Source organism: Mauremys mutica, chromosome 16 (genome assembly GCF_020497125.1).
Source record: "Mauremys mutica isolate MM-2020 ecotype Southern chromosome 16, ASM2049712v1, whole genome shotgun sequence".
Lineage (NCBI taxonomy): Eukaryota > Metazoa > Chordata > Testudines > Geoemydidae > Mauremys > Mauremys mutica.
The window spans coordinates 17,795,836-17,812,093 of record NC_059087.1 but is presented as its reverse complement, the minus strand read 5'-3'; the positions used below and the strand labels follow the sequence as shown (position 1 = coordinate 17,812,093).

The 16,258-nt window shown below is 40.2% G+C and overlaps 1 protein-coding gene across 2 annotated transcripts in view; it reads right to left on the bottom strand.

Moving 5' to 3' along the window:
* The window catches only part of PPIL2 (peptidylprolyl isomerase like 2), a 136,502-nt gene that overhangs the window by 35,825 nt on the left and 84,419 nt on the right, over positions 1-16,258 (bottom strand). For both annotated transcript variants that reach the window (XM_044990482.1, XM_044990483.1), the window contains exons 13-14: positions 5,955-6,044; positions 3,111-3,144 (exon numbers count right to left, since the gene is read on the bottom strand). In XM_044990482.1, coding sequence (XP_044846417.1) covers positions 3,111-3,144; positions 5,955-6,044 — 124 coding nt within the window. The remainder of the gene's footprint in view (positions 1-3,110; positions 3,145-5,954; positions 6,045-16,258) is intronic.

The following is a 16,258-nucleotide window of genomic DNA, read 5'->3' as shown; positions in this document are numbered from 1 at the left end:
CCGAAGTGCAGCCCGGTCTTCGGCGGTAATTCGGTGGCGGGGGGGGGTCCCCGCCGCGGGCCTTCGGGGCACTTTGGCGGCGGGTCCCGGAACAGAAGGGGCCCCCCGCCGCCGAAGACCGGGCTGCGCTTCGGCGGCGGCGGGTCCCGCTTCCCCCTCCCCCCGCCCCGGCCCCGGCCTCTTACCCGAGCGCGTCTCCGGCGGGGCCTGAGCTCCGTCCCGCTCAGAGCCGCAAGGTGAGTGGGCGGGGCTGTGAGCTCCACGCCCCCTCCCCACGGCGCTCTGAGCGGGGCGGGGCTCAGGCCCCGTTGGAGCTCCCAGCCCCGCCCCCTCACCACGCAGCTCGGATCGGGGCGGGGCTCAGCCGGAGACTCGGCGCTTGATGCGCTGAGGCTCCAGGAGAGGGGCAGAGGCGGGAGCCTCCGCTCTTCTCTTGGGGGCCCCTGCGGAGCCCGGGGCAAATTGCCCCCTTTGCCCCCCCCTCTGGGCGGCCCTGGTCATTCTGTGGTATATGACTTATACCAGGACTCTGAAATCAGAACATTATTTATTCTGAACCTTTAAATGAGGCTTTGGTTTGAAACATAATCCTGGCCTTTTCCAGAGCTACTCAGAGAACAGAATTATGCCATTTTGTGAGCAGAATAGAGCTGTAGTTCATGTTAAATCTGTTATTTTTAAGCAACAACACAGTAGCTAACAAAACAACGGAAGCTCAGGACTGCAGCTGTGTTCAACAACCCAGGCCCTCCGCATACAATGACTCCACATTTGAAAGCAACAGAAAAAACAACCCTGCGGTTTCCCAATTTAATCAATTGCAAATGAGAAGGAGTTTAGAATATTTTGATTATAGCATTTAATCTCGCTGCTCTCAGAGTATCAAAACAGTTATTTTATACTTCTTGTTCATTTGCTTTATGATGTGCCGAAATAATGAGAGAGGAGGAGGAAGCCTGGAGAGTTTCTGCCCCTCACCCTCTTTTTTTTTTTAATAAATGTTTTTGTTTCTGCATAACTCAATATACCCATCTCAGAAACAAAGGCAAAATATTCAGCAAGACGATCTCAATCTTGTTTTTTTGAAAGGCTGCATGAACACGCACTGTCAGAAACAGAAAAATAATAGTTGTAACTGTTTGCTCACCCTATGTGCATCAAAAATAGTAAGTATGATCAGAGATGATTAGTGCTTAATGAAGTATAAAAAGGTCAAATATAATAATTAGATGACAATAAAAAATACTGACTGAATTAAGCAGACAAAAAGTTGCTTTGTGAAACTAAAACCTGCTGCAGTTGCATCACTCAGCTGTGCAGAAGTTGTTAGGTAATCAAGAACAAATCTTGAAGATTTCCCCCACAGTTGTTTTAATTGTATAATTTTAATGACTATACACACACAAAACAGGGTTGAGAGTCCTGTAGGAGCCTAGCACATCTAACAGCTCTTGTCACATCAAGTATTTCAAATATGTTTTATTTCTGATTGGAACCAAGTTAAGGTCTTTAAAAAATGTAGGCCTGAGGAAAGCGAGTCTTGTTGCTTCTTTATTTGAAAAGTTGATTTCTGCAACGTCTGGATTCTCCTGAACTAGAGCAACTTTTTGAAGAGCTGCTGGCACTGTCAGAGCCACTTGGGTATAAACTGACAGTTTTAGGAGAACTGCTACAGGCTTTATAAACTCAGGCGGGACCCCAGGTCTATAGTAGATTCAGAACCAATTAAAATGAAGTAAATAGAAGAAAACAAGATGAAAAAAATCAGAGAGACACTTCTTTCTGGTTTGGGATTCCATCCTTCTATCAAACTCTTTCCTAAAATGAAAGGACACACATTACGGATTCCCCGCCCCCGGCTTTATTTGCATTAAATTTTTAACTTTCATTCAAAATTGCAACTCATTCCTAACCTTCAGTGTAACTGCTTTGCCAGCTTTGGACCACTCTTCTACAGATTGTTAATTGTGCTGCATTTCATAGTTTTATGATTTGCACAAATGGAGCTTAGAATGACATCACCAAGTCCATTTTCATTCCACAACAAGATTTAAACTCCTGCCTATAGAAGTGAAAGGCTACTGGGGTACAGCACTACCCCATTTAAGTACCTCTAGAGTCCCCTAGCACTTCTTGCATTTCTCTTTTTTAAAGATGTTCCTAATTATGCCTTTAGGTACCTTCAAACCAACAGTCATCTTCTAATGGCATCAGAACATATTTCACCGGACAGTCCAAGAGTCACAAAACATATAATAAGTAACCGATCTTTTCAATGGGCTTCAGCACTCAAAACACAGAATCTCTAACCACTCTGATCCAGCAGTTGCATAATCCTTCATTAATTTAAGCCCTTTATGCTCATTGGGGTAGAGTCTTGGCCAGTCCAAATATATCTGAATTGATAAATAAATAATACATAGACATCCCTTTGGATGAATAGATTGTGTGAGCACAGGAATACACTGTGTGTGTACAGGTAAGCAGCACACGTGTAACTTAGCCGTAGAACAGAATGTGGGGGAACTCCTGGGGCCTGCCTGACGAGCAGCTGTGAAGGCTAGATGACATTTGGTAGTGAACAGGCAAAACTGACTTGTACAGGTGTGCAGAGAGCCAGTTTACAGCAGCAGGTAAGCTCATAATGTATCTTATACAGAACAGGATGGTCAATGCCCTGAGGAGCCTTCACTGCAGTAGTAGGAGCAACTCTCATATATGTCTGTTCTAATCTATTTGCATTTCTATGGCGGCTGTCACCATTGTATCTAGATCACAGAGGCTAGGAAAGAAGAACAAGCAGGAAAAAGTAGCAACAAAGAGATCCCTAGAAGTTAGGAACAAAAAGGGAAGAGGCAGAGCCTAATAAGGGGATTAATTCTGGGGGAATGAACAGTATTTGGCCACTTACTAGCCTCAATGGGTTTCTAACATTTCATTGATATGGAATAAAGAGAGAACCTTCCTTTTGTGCATAACATTTTTTCCTTCTTATAACACAATCTCAGCACACTGAATTGTGAACAAGATTCATGGAAATTCTCTCTCTTAATACAAACCAGCCAGTAACACGTCTTTATACAGCACTTTGTATTTACACACACACTTACCCATTCCTGTTCCGGTAGGATCACCTCCTTGAATCTGCAGAATTAAAAACAAAATACTATAGCCTATAGTATACCAGTAAAATATGCCTAATATTTAGATACGAGAAATAAAATATTTTCACAACAGAGAAATTCTGCTCAACTTTTCTTACTTCTAAACGGTCTGTTGGGCAAGCTAGTAAACAGAAAATTATTACAACTAGTTTGGGGCTTCTTTTATCAGTTGGTTGTCATATGCTCCTGGAAAATCATTTAGCAGAGTGACAGGTTTATATCAACAACAGGACTCCTGTGGACAAACAAGGAAAAAATAAATGAACTGTGTCTTGTACAGGTTAATGGAAAAATATCTTTTCCATCGCCTGCTGTGCCCTAAGTTACCCAGTCGATGATGCACTGCATTTAAAGTCTGAAAAGTGTTTAGTTTTACAGTCAAAGCTCCAGCAAGAAAAAAAAAGCTTTCTGCACTTGCTTCCATCTTTCTGGCACGATATTCATTTTATGAGTTGTAAGAAAAATCCCTAAATAAAGCCAATCAACCAAGATATCCATTGTTTACGTAGGACCTATACAAAAACAATATTTTGGATTTTATTGCTCCAAAGTCAGCAGAGGGAGCGTGCAAGTTAGCTGAAATCACAGTGAAAGCACCATTTTAATTTTGATATCAACCTAAGAACACAGTGCTGCGAAATGGAGAAGTCACTTTCTTTTTTTAGGATCACAGGACCCAATCTAAAGGTCACTGAAGTCACTGGAAAGACTCTCATTGACTTCATTGGGCTTCTGAAAGTAAGGACTTATCTACACTACTGGCCGGGGTCGATCTAAGATATGCAACTTCAGCTACATGAATTGCGGAGCTGAAGTCAACGTACTAAGATCTGCTTACTGCAGTGTCTTCACTGCGATAAGTCGACAGCTGACACTCTCCCGTCGACTCCGCTTGTGCTTCTCGTTCTGGTGGAGTACCGGAGTCAATGAAAGAGCACTCAGCAATTGATTTATCGCGTCTATACTAGACACGATAAATCGACCCCCACTGGATCGATCGCTGCCCTCGATCTGGCGGGTAGCATAGACAAGCCCTGTGTTGCAAAAATTAGTTACAATATTTTGTTCCATTTAAGGGAACGTCTGCAGTGCCCTAGGCCAGTGGTTCTCAACAAAGGGTACGTATACATGTTGGGATACGCAGTGGTCTTCCCGGGGGTATATCAACTCATCTAGATAGTCGCCTAGTTTCACAACAGGCTAAATAAAAAGCCCTAGTGAAATCAGTACAGAATACAATTTCACAGAGACAATGACTTCTTTATACTGCTCTCTACATATTATATATGGAAATGTAAGTACAATATTTATATTGACATTTATTTATTTATAAATATATGGTAAAAATGAGAATAAGCATTTTTTCAGTAATCGTGTGCTGTAAGCAAGTAGTTTTTAAGTGAGATGAAACTTGGGGATATGCAAGACAAATCAGACTCCTGTAAGGGGGACAGTCTGGAAAGGTTGAAAGAAACTGCCCTAAGATGTATGAGCGTGAGTAGCATCATTATAATGGCTTGATTTTAAGACCTATGCAAATCAATGCTAGCATCTTTCCATGCATTTTAAGGAGCTGGCATACTGAGGTGTCCCAAGGGTGACATTTGAAACAATTATTCATTCAAAACTAAAAATGCAGCAGGTGAACTATTTACTTGGCATGACTAGTAACCAAAATTAATTTTTTGTTTTAATTTTCAAAATTAAATCTCACATTGTAAAACATGTTTTGTTCAGAATATCAGAATGAGTCACTAAACGAGTCTCTTTAACAAACAGGTTCTGAAAACCTTTCTTGTGAGATTAAACCTGACCCGTGCTTACAGAAGTTCACAAACACAGGCTGAGGTTATTCACTTGGGTTTGATCCTACACAATGCTAAGCACTCTGGGCCCCAATCCAAAGTACTTAAGCACGTGCTTTACTTTAATCATGAGAGCAGTTACACAGAAGTTAATGGGACTACTCACAAGCTTAACTGTAAGCATGTAATTCAGTGATTTGATGGATTGGAGCAGAGTGCTCAGCACCTTATAGGACTGAGTCTTCGGTTGGGAAACCTTCTCTCCCCAAGCCAGCATACCTTACTTCTGCTCCAACAGCTGTCCTCAACCAAAGAGGTAAGAAAGGATGTAGATTTCCATGACTTGTATGGAGAGAGGGCACACTTGTATGGAGAGAGGGCAGGTTCCCCCGGGAGGTTCGACTTCAATGAACACCCAAACAAACCTTTAAGAGTTAGCTGGTTTTCTCTAACCCCTGTATACCAAACCACAGAGATCAGTCCCAGAAGTCCCATAGAAACTGACTTCCTGATTGTTTCAGCTAGGGCTGTGAACCTCACTAAATGAAGTTCAGATACTTTGGATGTAAAAATATGTATCTTGTAAAGCAAATGTCAACTGAATGGGATTTAAATGGGCTGAGATATTACCCACTCAGATCAGGGTTTTGAGCTCTATTCACTAATGGCCAGATCCAAAGCTTGCTGAAGACAATGGGAGTCTGGCCAATCAGGCATTTCAATGCACTTTGAATCAGGCTCTGAGTGACAGTACTCTTCATGACAGCTGCTAGGTGATCAAATTTATACATCTTGCCCTCACTACGCGAGGATAATCCTTGTTTCCAAGATACATTTTTCATGACCATCTCTAGTGTACACCTACTTGCTCCAAGGAAGTAACTAGAATTTTAAATTAACACATCTAATATAGTCAACTCCTATTTCGGGGGAATGAGGGTGACAAAACCTATTGTGCATTCTATAGCATTTGTTCAATACTCACCACAAAATTACGAATTGATCTGTGAAAAATAGTTCCATCATAATAGTTCTTCTTGCATAGCTTGATGAAGTTTTCACATGCTCTGGGTGTCTGAAAAAGATTACGTATTTAATGAAGCAATGTCTTTAGACAGTAAAATCAATGATTACATTGTTTAAAATGATCGCATTTTGTCTGTGTCTGTTACAAAGGACTAATTAGTCAGGACTCTGATTAAGAGTTCCTACTAGTTTACAGCAACCACAACAAAAATCCAGTAGAAGAGCATATTGTATATCAGAGAGACACCCTGTACAGCAATATGTGAAACGTAGTTCTCCCAAGTGGCACGGAAAGATGCTGAACATCAGTCTCATTATGTATTGCTTTATTTTTAGAATATTTTCCAGTGAAGTCAATGACAATAAAGGGGACAATGCTGGAGACCAAATTCATCTATTTATCCCTATCAGTCCCAGCAACATACCTCAATCCTGTTCTGATGGGACTACTTCCAGATTTGAAAGAGTGGTTCATTCTTCAAGCTCATTTAGGCCTTGACATCCTTGCTTAACAATTACACAAGGGAACACAATCATGCCACTTAGGATACTGTTGTGCTGTGATAAGAGGCACCTGACCACTAAGAACTGGACTGGCATCACAAAAATCACTATATTTTATATTAATCAGTACAAAGAAACTGATGACTTATTTTCACAATCTAAAACTAAATCTTATCCAGTTATGTTAGAGACATTGCATATTTCTCCTTTGCTTTTACAGTGTGAATGAAAGATATTTATCCTCAATCATGGCATTCAAACACCACTTAGTAAAAGACTACAGCACAGATGACCTCTGATATTCCAAATACTTGTCTTTCCTTTATCAGCATAGTTTCTCTTTTCTGCAGTGCCAAGATGGAATCCCTCATAAGTAGAGAAACAGCCTGTCTTAGTTTGGACATGCTTTCCCCCACCCAGTTGTAAATTATGGAAATAATATGAATCCAATTTCATAGAAGAATGTCTTAAACAAGCTGAGCTGGAATAGGCTTTAGAGATATTCTTATTGCGCTCTGCGTGTGATAATAAGCCCCCAGCATGAGCGGAAGACTCTGTAAATTAGTAGAGATAAGCTTTCAAGAGTTGGAACCTCTTTCTGAATAAAACTGATGCATTTAGCATTGACATGACACCAGTATGGCTCATCTGTCATGTTGCTCTGAGATCTACAGCAGTGACGGAGGCAAGACTCAGGGCAAGTCTACACTACAGTGCTACATTGGTGCAGCCACACAGACGCAGCTGCGTCTTTGTAGCACATCTGGTGAAGACGTGCTATGCTAATGGGAGAACGTTCTCCAGTCAGCATAATTACTCCACCTCGGCGAGAAGCAGAAGCTATGTTGGTAGGAGGGAGGACTTTTTCACACCCTGAGCAACATAAGTTATATCAACTGAGGCTGTAATGTAGGCCTGCCCTCAGTCATGAACATAAAACGTCTAAAACATTATTACAAAAGTAAGGCACGCTCACATTCTACATAAAAATAAATGAACCATATATATATAAAAACGTTTAAAGATTAAATGATCTCTCTGATCCCTTTCCCAAAGGGAAACTGTGCTACAGTACAGCCTCAGTTATCTAAATCTCAATCACCTGAAACTCCCTGTTACCTGGAAACAGGGTCATGTCCCACATTGTCTATTAATTACACTGAAATTTCCTTTGATTAGCCACACATTCTTTGTCCTTCATGACATGTGGATAACCAAGGCTGTACTATATTTCCTCTTAAATCTACCCAACATAAAATGAAGCAGACAGCTACAGTGGAAGACAAACTAGCTAGACTCAATTCAATCTAATGCTAACTCTGATCTTAGCTTTGCAGTGTAGCTTATTATTAGATTAAACTATCTGTTTTATGACAGAATGATACTTAATCATATATTTGTGCAACATCCTGAGGGCAGCTTACATCATACATAACCAATAATTTCAAACAGGAAGGTCTATATATGTTTTGATGTTTATAGTACATCTAAAACCTTTTTTGAAGTTATATACACACTTTAAAATAATATGCTTGTAAAATCTGACCAGGGAAGAATCATTTGTGTGTAACAGAAAATACCATAATAGAGAGAGTGCTGTATTAGAATCAAGAATGGAAAAGCTACGGATCATGAAAAATGCCTGTAAGGACATTACGAGCACAGAGGTTTTTGCATTTTTAAAAAGAATTTTTTCCTTTCTGAATCAGAAATAGAATTGGCAGCTTTTAGCCTAAGGCAGTACTCCTCATGAGAATCAAAAAACTCTTTGGAGAGAGACAGTTAATTAGTTCTCTTGGGGGGAATAAGGCAACCTGTAATTAATTTTTTAAGAAAATGAAATTAGCTGAAAGTTGAAGCCCCAGAGGGAATATGGAATTTAGTACCAAACTGTTTTAAACCAATAATCAATCCACAGAATGTTGATAATACACTTGCCACATAAATTAGGTATTTACGTTGAAAAACATGCTCTGTAAAATATAGAAGAAAAGTACTTTTTCTGCTAATTAATTTTTTATTCACAGCAGGACCTGTGCTGAATAGGTTTCCAGTTATTATATTGGTTCTCAGAAACTAGGTTTGTGTGCGCAGCTGTTGAAAAGCAGTCTAGCAACTATATAAGAATCATTTACTGCAAGGTTTTCTTTAAATAACTGCTACCAAACTGGTTCCCATGGCACCTCATGCATCATACAACAGACATACACTTCCGCAGGTAAGCAGTATCTTAGCAACATTACTGTTACCATTTATGGTGGGCATTTTTGTACAGAAACCAATGAAAGGTTTTCATTAGCAGACACTAATTTTAATCATGTGGCAGACCATAATAGTTATGTTGTTTCTTCAAAAACTACTGATAATCACAGCTTGAAGCCTGTGGTGATAACTGGGCCACAAACTTACCCTAGTTGTGAGTTTAATTGTAAGGAGTGAGTGAATGTTCATAAAGTGTCACTAATAACTGTCTTATAACAACAAACATTGATGGGAAAAAGTACAAAAAGGAGATGGAAAGCCTGAATTAGTCCAAATAAAAGTCTTACTGATATAACTCAAGGACTGTGTTAAGATCACGTCTGGTATATAAGAAAAACATAGAACCAGAAATCAGTGAACCCAAATTGACGTGTCAGACACTAGGCTTAACTGATGGACAAAAAGAATGAGCGGATGATTTATTCCCTCCATCACTCCATCTTGGAACCCTTAAAGTATTTTTGAGGATGGGGCAAATTGGCTAGTGGAGCAATCATGACTGTCACCCGAGGCCTTCATCATCCTGATCCTTTCCTAACAGACCAGGCCAGAGAGAGGGACCAAAAGACATTGCCACCTCTGCTGGTTCCAGCTGAATCCCACCTGTGATGAAATGGGATCAGACTTTAAACAGCAACAACAGTTCCAGCCCATCTCAACTAACTTCTCTCTCTTCCCCAACAGGACAGTTATTACCATCTTTGGTGCCATATAAGACAATGGTTCTCGACCGCGGGTACACATACCTCTGAGGGTACGCAGAGGTCTTCCCAGGGGTACATCAGCTCATCTAGATAGTTGCCTAGTTTTACAACAGGCTACATAAAAAGCACTAGCGAAGTCAGTACAAACTAAAATTTCATACACACAATTATTTGTTTATACTGTTCTATATACTATACACTGAAATATAAGCAAAATATTTATATTTCAATTGATTTTATAATTATATGGTAAAAATGAGAAAGTAAGCAATTTTCCAGTAATAATATACCATGACACTTTTGTATTTTTATGTCTGATTTTGTAAGCAAATTGTTTTTAAGTGAGGTGAAATTTGGGGTATGCAAGACAGGTCAGACTCCTGAAAGGAGTACAGTAGCCTGGAAAGGTTGAGAGCCAGTGATATAAAAGACTGTCGAGACAAGGGGGATTTCCTTTTAAAACCTTCTCCAACTAAAGGGAAAGGGAAAGGGAACAAGGGATGTTGTTAAAATGAAAGCCTTACTTAATACTTTACATTTCAAATACTTTAACTGTTTTTTTCCTTTCCTTTATCTTTAATAAAATGTTAAAAGGATTTTTAATGTGTTCACTATAGTACTAAGCAGGCAGAGGTCTCTGTATATCAAACCCTGAACCTTATTTAATACTGTTTAATGCTGGACAGTAACTGGGTTATGTTAAAGCCTTTGACCTATATACTGAATCTAAATTAATACAACATGCCTAGAATCAGCAGCCTGGTTTGTCTTGAAGAGCTACTGTACTCGTGAGATCTCAAATTTCCAAGCAAAAACAAAGCACATTTTTTTAGTCTCATCCTTCTCTTAGGGACAAAGGATGGGGATAGGAATGGGTGGGCAGTGTTATGGCTGCAATCATGGCCACTCTTTGAATGTCTATAGGGCTGCTTTTGCTCCCTTATCAAGGATAGGTGAAAAGTACTACATAAAGTAAATACTTTTTATTTTCATTAGTGAATTTAGTGCTTGTGAAAGATGCCAGATTGACGGTCCTGGAATGCAAATCCCTCTGCTTATTCACAGAACAGGCACAAGCTTCCTCCATACTGCTTCCTTCCAGCGTGACAGGATTAGTTAGCTTCAATGCCCATTCAATCCTTGGTCTTTCTGCAAAGACTATCAACAAGAAAGCCAACTGGGATAGTCCTTTTTGTGGGCCTGTCCACTAACAACTAGACTGGAACCATCACATACATTTTTAACTAGGCCATCAAACAGTTCCATAGTTAGTATCTACTACTGGTCATTGCTACACTGACTTAAATTTGCAATGGTAAGATGAACACCAAAGCTACAGCCCTAAGACCTGATGTGGCTTTCAGAGATGTACTTTGCTTCACCTAATCTCTTTGCATGATCAGCTACTGTGCTGGCATTCACAGCATTTGATTTTTCAAGGTACATGCTAATGTATAAAGTGCATTGGAAGATTATTTATTATTGCCAGAGCCTCCACAGTGGACAATGAGTTCTTTAGTATTTCTGTTTGCAGTTGTTCCAAGTAGATACCATTATCAATAGACAATTCCTCTTTGCCCTTTTTGTAATAGATGGAAGGTCAGAAATACTTAAAATAATTCCAATTTGTCCATTACAACTTTTGCATTCACTCATCTCCAGAAGCTGGATGTATTGCCCTCTCACTGTGTAATTATGCAGATTTGAAAGACAGCAACAAGGGAAAAAAAGTTAAATTTTACATTTTCTCAAGTATTCAGACCAACTGCTTTCTTTAATCAGATACAATGACACTTCTAGAGGACGAATGTAAAACTGATCCAGAGTTTTTCTCCCCAGAAGTGTGGTCATTAAAGATAGCCTAAAAAAGTAGGATTTCCCAGGGCTAACTACTCAGATTGTGTTAGGACCACAAAAATGAGTCAACATGCGTGCTGTCCTTGACCCTAGGGAAGGGTATACTCTTCTTTTCCAAACTCTGACCAGCATCTTTGGCAACTTCCTGCTTACAGTAAAATGAGTCTCATCCCTAGAGACTAACCTCTCTCTGTATATTTTGTAGGTACTTTGTCAGATATCTGCATTTATCAATTGGCTGAAAATTCCTTTCCAAAACAAGCATTGATCTCTTATCAAGAGTCCCATTCCAAAGGATTTGAAGGCTGACTGCCCTAGAAACTGACCTGATTGCTTCCCTTGCTAGCTGGCAGGGAACACGTGTGTCTGATGTGGAAATGGAGATTTCATTTCTTTCAAAACATGTTTAGTCTTAGCTTACCTAAATGTCTGCAAACTAGATGCTGTAGTGGCACATACTGACTGCTGTCATTGCACCACCTACAGGGCCTGGATGGATTTCAGAATGAGAAAAACTGGTTGTTCCTAAGAAAGACCATGTAAAAATGGAACAGAGACAAAAGATGGACAGTGACATTACAAGCAAGGGGAAAATACTAGAAAAAAAAGAAACCATTTTTTAAAATCTAAAGTCCTAGTAAAAGAGCTAGCTGAATAATGTAATACCTTATAAATACTGACTGGTCACATTTTACTTTTCTCATTGCCAAAAGCATAGATGTAAACCAGGCAAAACCCATCTGTCTTATTGTACCCAGAGACTTGAGGGATAAGTAACCAAACCAGGTTATTTTCTCAGTTTACAGCTTTCCTTTCTCATCCACAAAAATGGGTTGCTATCTGTTTAAAAGTCATTCTTATTGGACAGTTAAGTAGCCAATTAGAAATAGATTAGAAACATGCTGTGCCCCTGTTGCCAAGATACAGTAGAAGGGAAAGGAACTGGGGCTTCTAAGTTGTTGCTATGACTGCAAGCAAGAAGGCTTTACTATGTGAAGAGCTAATCATTTCAAAATGTTCCATCCCTTCAGGATCTACATGTGTCTTAAAGAGAAATTCCACACTAAGGAGTCACAAGCCATCATTCACACAACTGTATAATTACTTTTACTGCTAATTCCACCTCTCCAGTTATTTGTTTTTGTCTTCTTAAAGCTGTGGCTGTACTGTAGCAGCTGCATTGAACTGCACAACCACAAAATGTGCTCATTAATGCTCTGGGTCCAGGCAGTAATAATTTGAAATAATGAGAAGTTGGTTCTGTGAATTAAAATTCTATTATGTACATTACAGCTTTCATCTTATCACTCCAATGCCAGAATCCCTCTACTAAGAAGCATGAACTGGTGAAATACATTTTTCAGACTTCAAACTGAGCTTGCAATTTTTCAGTTTTTTTTTTTAAATGCAAGGCAGATTTTGTTTTGCTTTTGAAGGTTTTATTTAGTTAAGGCATTTCTGTCCAAGCAGTATTTCTTCAAGGCTATTCTCCTGCATCACTTCGTTCCAAGAAATATAATGGGGTGACTGGGAATCTGAGCTCTTCCTCCCACAGCCCCACCACGCTCTGAAGATCAGACATGTTTACTGTAGCTGCTCCTCTGCGTAGCCCTTGAATCTTAATGCTCGCTCTCTGCTGCAGGGAGTACTGTCTCTGACAGGAACTCAGTGGAACTCACCATGGGATGTCCTACAGAACAGGCAGGTTTTTAAATACATCTATTCACCACTAGCACCACAGCCTCTGCCAGCCTTCTCATCCGATTCAGTGCCGTGATAAACAGATGGGCTATGGCGACAGAGAAGAATGACAGCTCTATGTTTTGTTTTTTAAATAGGAATGAGGCAGGGCTTCTAGTTCACATAAATTACATGGTGATCTCACCAAAACCTTATCAATCCAATCATGCAGTGGGCAGATGCCTTGAGGTCAATACACTGACTAAAATGATGAGAGAACAGTGACGTTCCAATGAGGTGAGAATGAGATGACATGTGCAATGGATAAGCATCAGACAGGGCATCCTGAAGTAGAGCATTTCACCAGGCTCACAGTGATGCATGGAGATTCAAACAAACAAAAAGCATCTTAGGTAATGAAACTATATCAGGCAATTACTTAATCTGGCTACTTAAAGCTACAGTAGCTCTTTAAAAACAACAGCAGAAGAACTAAGATTCTCTCATGACACAAAAAACCTGTCATTTTAAAGAGCTATTTAGTACTTGCTGAAAGCATTTTTTTTTAATAAATCAGAATTTCAGTTGACAGCTAAATTTCACTTTTCAAAAACATTCTTCAGAGTGCTACCATTAAGGAATATGATCTAAAATGATGGTAGCAAGCACAGTTTACAGTAGGCATCTGTAGAACACAGCCCAGTTTTGCTTGTCACTTGAGAGTACAACAGCAATTGCCCTGTTTACCTTAGACTGTGTTTAGATAAACTGATCATCTAATTTGCTAACCTAATTTGTCAATTTTACTCACTAGCTCTCCAGAATCAGAGAATCTGTTCCTACTACAGTCAGTGTTTCCTTCTGTTCTAACTTTTATTTGCTGTGTTAAAGAAACATATGCACAAGTTGTGATCATTAGGGACTTGAATAGCTCTAAGATATATGCCACTGTGCTGTGTGCTCTGTAAAATGTTACTGATATGGACAGAGACATTTGGTATGGTTTAAATGTCAGCCACAACTTTCTTTAACTATTGGAGCAAGCATCAGTAAGTGAAAAGACTTGGCATAACAGCTCTTCAGGCAGTTTCCTGGCGATACTGCAGTCCAATCACTGGCCATACAGACTCCACCTTAGAAGGGGAAGCTACCTTAGCCTTCACTTCCAATTGAAGCCATAAGGCTCTGATAAATAGCCAGTTACCCCAAATCACGTGTCCTCATCAGAGGACTCAAGACCCAAGCAAAGGATGCCTCAAGCAGAACACAACATTGCAGGGGAACAGTTTTGTCATGCTTACCATTGCAGGTCTCAGCCCTATCCTCTGGACTGGGGATCACTGAGTGACCCCTTCTACCTTAGCACACCTGCCCCACAAAACTGAAGCACTGAAAATACACTAACAAACAGTGATCGACCCAACACAAGCCTGCCATGTGCTTTGGGGAAGGCAAAAAATCCTATCTCACAGTACTGGAAGGGACCCTGAAAGGTCATCGAGTCCAGCCCCCTGCCTTCACTAGCAGGACCAAGTACTGATTTTGTCCCAGATCCCTAAGTGGCCCCCTCAAGGATTGAACTCACAACCCTGGGTTTAGCAGGCCAGTGCTCAAACCACTGAGCTATCCCTCCCCCAGACTGCACATGCATATCTGCAGGATGGGAAAGTTCTTTTGCAATCCCACCAGGTGACCACTGAGAACCAAAGCACACCAGGAGACCCGAAACAGACATCCAGAGCTCAAACAGACCATCCCACCAGGATGCGTACATGGGGAAAAAGGATTGGGCTGAGTGCCTCCCTCTGCCCCAGCGTAGAATTAAATACCTCCTTTTAAAAAAAAAAAAAAAAAAGAGAGCAGGACAATGCCTTTGAAGCAATGGGAGATCAGCCCATACAGGGGACAGTTATGGCCCCCAGAGATGGGAAGAACCCTTCCACTATTCCTGTCAGCCCCAGATTTAGGAGGAGCAAAACAAAGCAGCACAAACAACATGCAACAGCAACACTATTGTGACACACAGAACAAGTTACAGCAGCTAAATGAACAGTTTGCCATTAATATTTGTTGAGAAGATCATGCTCCTCCTCCAACCCCAATCATGGATACTATATTCATAAACAAAGTTCAAAGCATTTTACACATTAGCTTCCAACTTACTTCAAAAGGAGGAAGAAACCATCTGGGAAATACAGTTTATCAAAGAACTATGGAAAATTACTAGATTCCCCCATCACAAAGAAGGGCCGGTTGATTTATCTGCCAACATAGCATTCTGAGGGACCATTCTACTTCTGAAATCAACACAGCCTACCAACAAATGATTCCTCTAACTGCTTTTACACCTGAGGGCTGACAGGAATTTTTTTTTTTAAAAAAGCTTAGAAATTGCAAGTTACAGTTGCTTTTACACTAAGGGTATGTTTTTACTACCCGCTGGATTGGCAGGTAGTGTTTGATGTATCGGGGATCGATTTATCGCATCTCGTCTGGACGCGATAAATCGATCCACTAATTGATGCCTGTACTACACCTTGGCAGGAGGCGTAAGCGGAGTCAACGGGGGAGCCGCGGCAGTTGACTCGCTGCCATGAGGACAGCCAGGTAAGTTGAACTAAGATACTTGGACTTCAGCTATGCTCAGATGAAATAAAACACTATACTAAATAAAAACAGAAGAATAAAACTGAAATCCACTGCAGTTCATCTTCATATTTCTTCATATTATCTTTGTTTAGCAACTTTTTACATTTAAAGACCAAAGCTAAGAATTTAACACCTGATTAAACACTAGCAAATCCCGTGCAGTAGCCAAATGCATCTCCACTAAGTAGAATTAATGTTCCAATTAAGCAACATTTATTGGAAATACACTATCCCTAGACTAATTCAGCTCCCTGGCACATGTCCCAGTAAAAGTGACCATCTGATTAAGTATGTCTCCACAAAGTGGAACATACTGTATCTGAATGAAAAAGACAGGGAGGAAAACAGTGACAAAATAAGAAACAGGAATGCCCTTATGTTGTAAAGAGAACAGTATTGCATCTTTGCATCTCTCCTCATTTAAGGCATTTAAAATCAACAGAAAAGTCAGCTTATCTCCAGAAATTTTTTTAACTGCTTTTCTTCAGTTCAGTAAGTTATACATCAAACACCATCTTTGCCATTCTGGAACCCACGTAAAGTTTCACAGAGATCTTGACAAGCGATCTCAGATGCACACCCAGGAAATTTTGGATTCCAATCCTAT